Source organism: Phalaenopsis equestris, unplaced genomic scaffold (assembly GCF_001263595.1).
Source record: "Phalaenopsis equestris unplaced genomic scaffold, ASM126359v1 Scaffold208075, whole genome shotgun sequence".
Lineage (NCBI taxonomy): Eukaryota > Viridiplantae > Streptophyta > Magnoliopsida > Asparagales > Orchidaceae > Phalaenopsis > Phalaenopsis equestris.
In genome coordinates this window covers 100946-109249 of record NW_018227357.1, presented here as the reverse complement: position 1 = coordinate 109249, position 8304 = coordinate 100946, and the positions used below count along the sequence as shown (strand labels likewise).

At 36.2% G+C, this 8304-nt stretch overlaps 1 protein-coding gene across 2 annotated transcripts in view; it reads right to left on the bottom strand.

Moving 5' to 3' along the window:
- Positions 1 to 587: 587 nt before the first annotated feature.
- LOC110036543 overlaps positions 588 to 8304 on the bottom strand; it is a 45282-nt gene continuing 37565 nt past the window's right edge. For both annotated transcript variants that reach the window (XM_020741015.1, XM_020741016.1), the window contains one exon: positions 588 to 913. In XM_020741015.1, coding sequence (XP_020596674.1) covers positions 689 to 913 — 225 coding nt within the window. In that variant the 3' untranslated portion in view covers positions 588 to 688. The remainder of the gene's footprint in view (positions 914 to 8304) is intronic.

Sequence of the window (8304 nt, the reverse complement as noted above, 5' to 3'; positions counted from 1 at the left end):
TTTTGTGTAAGCTTGTAAATTTAGCTCAAAGATCATTAATCGCCCGAACATTCATTCTAATTTTAAATTGGATTCAAGTCATACAAGAATCAGCTCGAAGTATTTTTATTTATTAAAATTATATATAATGCTAATAAAATCAAATATAATAAGATAAGAGCTGATTTCAAGATGAAACAGTTTCAAATAACTCAATTTGAGTAATGTTATTTGGATTTCTAGCCAAATTGAGCCAACTTCGAGCTGGATCAAAGTCAAATAACTCAATTTTGAGCCAACACAGTTCAATTTTGAGCTGGGACAAGCAAGTTTCAATTTTGAGCCAAGCTGGCTCGAAATCGAACATAACGAGCCACGAGTCGACTCAAATTCGGCTCATTACCCAGCATATGTTACAAGTAAGTGCATTTCAAAACTTTAAATCACATAAGAAAATACAAGTAATATTAACTCTCTAAAGTGAAATATACTGCACGAGTTTAAATGTGATTAAGACACCACAATATACAAATATAGCTGTCAGATATGCAAATACATAAAAATTAAGAAATCGAAATGTAGAGCTCCCAAAAAATAGTAGAAAACAATAAAATAATAGTAGCGTTGTATATTAAAATTAACTTATACATGCTATAGTAATCATCATATCATTGATGTGACAAAGTAAATGTTTTTAATTCCTTTCTAATCATTCTATATCAGACTGCAGAGATAAAGATGATGGAGAAAAGACTGTAGATGGTGAAGTAAGAGGCTCATGAACTACTGAATCGGAAGATATTGAGATAGGATTACCCTCCAGCTGAAGCATTAGGCTACCGAGAATATCAGTCATCATTTTCTTGAGCTGCTCCGGCTGTAGTATTTTCTTCTGATCCACCAGTCCGAATGCCTCATCCACAATTTTGTCAATCTGTTTAAAACATTAGAAAATTAAAAATATAAAAGAATCAAATCAAAACTTGATGATAGTATTAAATGCTAGGAAGATTTACATACATAACACTTAATTCCTATATATTTATGTATCTGACATCTAAACCTCAATTTTTACATATATGTTAACTTATCTATATATATGAAAAGATGTATTCAAGTTACAATGATAGTAATTTGAATGAGATATGAAAGATTTGAGTGGTATAAATGTGAGAAAGTGAAGTTTAGGTAATTGATATGTAAATACATAAGAATTAGGTGGTATGCATGAAAATGCCCCCTTTTTTTTTTTGAAACATTTACATACATTCTGCTTAGCCGATGCCAATACCGATATCACCAAAGATGGGTTTTATATTCATTTCATTTTATTTTATACTAAACACAAAAAAAGGTAATTTCCTACATTTGTTTTGCATGTAGCCTATCATGGTCCGTTAAAAATTCTCTTAGTCGTGATTAGTATTGGGAGCTTCAGAATTCACGTAGGTGTTCCCCTTTCTTTTAGTAGGCGCCAGTCTTCTTCATCTGGCCGCATTGCATCAATATGGATCAAATAATCCATTGGGTGTACATTCAGAGATGGATAAAATTGCTTCTTACCCTTATTTTTATGTAAAGGATCTAGTAAGTCGGGTAGCTTTTGGATTTTTTATGCTCAAATTTTTTGAAATTTTGATCAGAATTGGTACGTTTGTAACTAATAATGATTGATGGTCTTGATAGTCTAGCCTCAAGGGTCAGCTATGGTGACATAGCGACATTAGAGCACCAACAAAGGTATGAACACTATTGACGCATCCAACCACGAAGGATTGAATATTCGTCAAATTGCTGAACTTTAGAATATGGATAAGAAAGCCAAGGAGCAAGCTTAATATCTTTCGGTCTAAGTTGAAATCGAAGAAATTCGAGCAAATGACCTAAGATATAAGGATGTAGTGGCACACCTCTACCAAACCAGAAAAGAGAACCCTCCTGGAAAAGAATAAAACAATTTCTTTTGATACAAAATCGAAATTCTTCTGAACTTTCTCGAAAATGGAAAAGCTTTTAGACAATGTAAACGATTCAAAACTCTATAAGATGCGCCATGAATTCGACAGAGGGTGCTAAACCTCTGGACTCGATGACGATCCATGATACTAACACACCCATACGGGTGATGCGAGTTCATCAGAGAATTTCTTGAAACAGGTGACAGATCAACTGTCAATCCTGAAACAAAGAATCGTTTTGCAAACTCAACTGATCCAGTTCAAGTACGCAAAGACTTCATTAAAGAAATCTTTACCTGCAATTCAGAAAGAACTTGAATATACTGATCAGCAACTAAGTCGTCAACAATGACAACATCATCGCCTACAACATCATATCTGTCGAAACACTAGGGTACAGGGTCAACCTTCTCCGCAGCATACCAAATCATAAAATGATGAGATAGCGCAAACAAAGGCCAAGAGGCCAGATAACCCAGAGGTTGTCTTGCTACAAAAGACACACCAGACAGGACTCCCTTCTTATTTTTTCGACATAAAGAAACTGTCAAAGAATTGGTTGCCAATATAGAATTATGGTTGCCAATGTAGAATTGACAACAGCAGATGAGTACGACCTCCCAAAGAAATGTTGAAATATTTCAAACATAACTAAGAGAGGAAACCTATCAGTAGCATTAGAGAAATCTAGACTCTGACAGTTCAGACTCATAACAAGCCTATACAATGGGGATACCTGATTAAAGGTTCCGTCCATAGGTATGAATTTGAGGATCTCCATCAACCAATCATGAATTGGTGATAAAAGACGCTGATGAAGAGAATTCCCTCTAGCGAAAATCCTCCTCTTGGTACCTTGTTGGACAGACTGTGAAAGTCTACCAGTCAGCGCACCAGGAGTAGCTTCAGTAATCGAATGAACTTGAGGGCCTATAGCCCTCTCATAATAATCCAGATCTTGTCCGGAGAACCATGAGTTCAGAGGATCAAGAGCATACCTGATACGATGAGGCCACAGAATACCAGAAGACCACTCTTCTTTGTGTATAAATTGAACAAGCGATCCATAGGCACCCAGCTCAAACAAGAAAGCAGGAAAGAAAGAGTTTACACTCTTATATCCCTTAATCCCTTGCTGAACCGCATTCTGCTTGAACTGATCATTACATAATTGGGAATTAGGCACAGACTTCCATGTAGGAACAAAAGTGATCCCTTGTTTCAGGGGGATCTCTTTTATCCAAGGTAGTTACCTGTCAACCAACAGTGGCAGACAAGTTTGAAATTGCCCAACAAAGTCAAGAAGACGAGATAAATCCTCCACTGGCGAAATAATAGTCCCATTCATACCATGTCTATTTATTTACTCTTGATCATGTCTTTGGAGGCTAATGTCGGTGAATCGATTAATATGACATAAATCGAAAAATTATGTGATCTTTGGGAAAGAACTCCTTGCCAACTGCTTCAACTTTAGACTAGGGCAGCAACTCCTTGCACTTTGACTACCAGAATCAAGAATTAAAATATTCAAAGCCTCTCATGACTTATTTCCCATCAAATTAAAAAAAATGACTACCAGAATCAAGAATTAAAATATTCAAAGCCTATCATGACTTATTTCCCATCAAATTAAAAAAAATGAGTACCGAAATTCAAATCCCAATATAAACAAATTATTTCATGTAATTAATGGACTTACATTGAAGCTATACACAAAGCTTTTAGTATTATTAATCACCATCGAAAGCATTTATGAATTTTGTTATGATGTTAGAAATTTTATCTGATAATACTTCACATTAGTTTTACCAATGATGGGATGATTGCGGAGCTGCAATTCAAATCCTTTCACCTCTAATTAAATTTGCATATTCTAATTAGGTAGACTCTTCTGCTCAAATTTCTAAAATTCCAACATAAATTTTAGTTGAAGGCCAATCCGATATTTATGCACTCAATGCCAAATTCCATGAATTTGGTCATGAAATCTTGAAATTCATAACAATTCTTTAAATCGAAGATGTTAATTTCGAAATTATGCAGTAAAATGGTGGACAACGATTAGTATTGAAGAAAAACACTTTCTATTAACAAAGTAATCCAAGTCAATAAATCTAGGCCGTCAAGAAATCAATCTAAAAAAGATATTTCTTTTAAAAATCTTTATTTTCAAATTACGAAGAAAATTTTCAAAATTAAAGAAAGAGTATAAAATCAACTTGTCGAATTATTTAAATATTGTTGCCATTAACTTTTGATGTCACAGGTGTAGGATATCCATTCGAAAGCTACAAAACCATACTTCATTCATACATAATATTCTGTAACTCAAAACATCCACTCAGGCTCTCCGATGTGCGTTTAGGGTACAAGAAAAGGAATTTCGTCGAGCGTACCCGTGCCTAGCATTTTGCTTAGCGCACTCGGGCTCGAAATGGGCGCACCCGCAAAAACAAAAGCTTGACATACCCGCGCCAATGAGATTGATGCATTTGCACTAAAGTACCTGCACCCTGACACCAGGGTGTTGGCGGTGCCCTGGCGCTCAAAGCTTGGCGCACCCGCACGAAGGCTGGGATCAGCCTGGCGCACCCGCACCAGTCTACTGCCAACCCAATCGAAATTTTTTACTTTTGGATAGAGTTGGGATTGGCCTTGAGTTGGCTTGGAATGACCAATGGATGGTTATTTTAAGCTCCCACTTCCTCAAGGGCAAATAAGGAGCTTCCAACATGAAAAAAAAATCATTTTCTTATGGCCACTTGAAACTAAGTGCCCATTTGGGGGCGCTTATTTGGTGCGACGACGTTATGAAAACGCCGCCCACGTGTTTGTTTAACGCGTTCGGGTGATGTTTTCGTAACCCCGCCTTTCGAGTGTATAGTATATGCGGCCGCGGGATCGACCCTGTGGCCCGCGTTTGTTCGCTGCGTTTTATCTCGCTGTCTTTTCTCTCCTCTACCCTAACGCGATACCAAATCCCTCGAGCTCTCGTGCTTGATTCGACTCCTCACTAGTCCTTCGCCTCACATCTACCCTAAAATTCCTTCATACCCTCTCGTAACGGTCGATCAGTAAGTATTGTATGGAATGATTTTCTTTAGTTGGTGCTCATGCAGTTGGATTTCGTTCATCGGATTTTCTTGAGTAATGTTAGGCTTTCGAATGATTTGCTGTATGCAATTTTATCGTTTTTTGAATGTGTTTGACATTTCAGTATGTTCCTTCTCCTCTTCTCAAATTCTTCTTTCCAGTTGTGATTTCAGTAGGTTGCTGTGTTGGGGTTTTTGTCTTGCCATTTCAGTATGTTTCTTTGGTTTGATTTGCCAAGAGCAAGTTATGCTTGTAGTGCAATTGGCCTTCATGGGAGCATGTTCGAATGAACAATTTTTTAGTGAATGGTTGCGGTGCATATTTGGATCTAACCCATTTTGGTTGTTGTTCACATTTCATTGGATGATTGAATTCACAATTGGTACCATCATATAATTGAAGAAAATAATATTTTGCCTACATGAAAATAACTGAAGACTACAATGTAATACATCATCTGCATAACCAAAAAACTGATCCTCTCGATATATTTGAGAATTCTTTTTAGAGGATTAATTAATCACGGGGCTTGCATAGTATTAAGCCTCAAACCAGTAATATAAATTCTCCATGATGAAATTTATAGAAAATTCTTAAACGCTCCAGTCTAGTCTAACTAATAATGTGGGCACATTATTAAATTTTGAGATTTTCATATTTTTTGGGGCCAACTTTGCAGATTTTTGTGTTGTTTAGTTTGTTTGGCAGAGTGAAGTGAGCTTTTGCTAGTTTGGCTTCTCCTTATGTGTCTGGCCAAGAGAGAGAATTTTAAAATTTGGAGTCAACTTGATCTCTTTGAAATGAGATACCTAAGGTTTTGAATATCCCCGCTTCTAAATTTTTTGATCCAATATAACTCTTTTATGCAATACTAAAATCAAGAAAATATTTAACCCAAGGATAATGTGTTGACCGAGTCACTCATTTGGATATGGGAGGGATAATCCTTAGATAAAGAACTGTTATTCAATTATCGGGCATGGAAGGTAGCTCTGACATTCTTTGTTGTTTATGAGATCCATTTTAGATTTGCTACTTTTCATGTTATATGTAGCCTAATGTGTTCTCATAAAACCCAAAGTAGATGAGATTATGTTTTTGTTTGAGTAGGAAGCAGTTTACTCAGAATTGACTCAATCTCAAGTAGTCTATACTTGCTTTATGGCCCATTGTGGATAGGCTGATAAGATCCCCTTGCAAAAAATTGTTAGTTATTCTTTCATTAAGGATGACTTCAAACGGAATGAAACTTTGTTTTTGAATATGCTTTTCACAAGTTTTCCTAATTAAAATTTTTTAACATGGTAGAATAGAATCAACTATTTTATAATGCTTAAATATCACTTGCACTTGTTGATCATCTTCATTATGGTGTTGTTTAGTTGTTGACAATAGTAGAGAGCATTACATTTCTTTTCCAGGAGTTTTGAAAATCTAGTGTGGTTGGAAGAAAAGATAAACACATTGTAAAATTAAAATGCATATGCATATGTGAATTTGAGTGAATTTGAGGCAGATTATTTTCATAGAAAAGTTTGGTATGTTTGCAAATCTTTTGCATATGATTCCAGGCGGTGTTTAATGTGTAAATGCATACAAATTGGTTGGTATGCATGTAAAGTTTGTGCATATTATTGGAGGTGGCCTTTAAGATGTTTCATGTGTAAATGCATACAAATTGGTTGGTATGTATACAAAGCTTGTGCATACTATTGCAGGTGGCCTTTAAGGTGTTTCATGTGTAAATGCATACGAATTGGTTGGTATGTATGCAAAGCTTGTGCATACTATTACAGGTGACGTTTTATGTGTAAATGCATAAGAATTGGTTGGTATGTATGCATACTATTTTAGGTGTTTCATGTGTTCTTTGTATGTATAGGAGAAATTGAAGTTTACGTGTAGGATATGTAATGCATAATATTTGTGTGGTATGCATTTAGAATTTGAAGTTTAGTTGTTAGATGTGTAATATGATATGTTTGGTGATGATATCTGAATTGAGGAGGCAGAAGGTGCATTTCTGATATTGGATTGCACAAGGTAAATATATACCTTGTGATAATCACGGGCTCCTAATGTTTTCTGGTTTTTTTTCCTCAATTTTTAATGATTGAGCCCCAACTTGTAATGTTTTCAGGTGTTTTTTTTTTCATTATTCTCTAATTTTTGGCATCTAATTTGAATTATTTCGTCCTATCAGATTAGAAAATTATATAAACAACCCATAAAATTCTAATATATGCTACCGCAACACAATCTAGAAAAAATACTGCTCCTAAAGCGGCTAGAATGCTCACTTGTGGTTTTACTGGAATACTAAAAGAATGGCGGGACAATGTTATGACAGATGGACAAAAGCAAAACCTTAGTGAAACTAAATTAGATGTCACTCTTCCAAATATGGCCGAGTCTTATTGAAAGTCAGATTTTATTACATCACTGTCGTCTTGGTCATCCCAGTTTTCACTATGTTGCAACGTTAGACTCTATCTTCTTATTAATAAAAATTCAAAGTTTCATTAGTATGAAACCTGTAAATTGGCTAAACTTACTCGTCATATATATTCTCTATCTCAGTACAAATCTTCACATCATTTCTCTATCATCCACAATGATTAAAGACAATTAAACTTAAAAAATATCAATGGAGCTAGTTAGTTTGTTGCATTCATTGTTAATCTCAGTAGAACCAGTTGTGTAACGTCCCATTTTATTATCCAAAGGAGGGGAGTCGAAGAGAGAGGGAGGAAACGAAGAGTTGAGCATGAGAGAGGGAGAAGCGAAAAGTCAGGCAACCAAAGAGGGAGGAGAGGAAGAGAGCGTCAAAATTCAAGGATGCAATTTCTATAAAATCGTCGCAGAAGGCGCAACGGCTTACCTAAGAGTCGAATGGCGGCTGCGCTGCATCGTTGAGACGCAACTTCAAGCAGAGCTTATGTGTCATGCGAAGACAAAGAGAACGTCGAGACACTCTCATGACTCCGTCGAGCTTCAAGTGGGCAAGACAAGTCGAGCATAGAGGAAGAAGGAAGCTGGCCAAATCCGAGGCATTCGGCGTAGGCGATCACGGGAAGAGGTGAAAGGCATATTTCGTGCGTTTGTCGGGAGGAAGTCGAAGCTGAAGTTAAAGCCAAAGTCAGAGCCCTCAATCCGGATCTCTCACGGCGATCGAGCCAAGGGAGGAAGTTCAGAGAACACGCGTGCATGAGAGGGGTTTTTAGCCAGTGAATTTATTTAAGTTATATATATATATATATATATATATATA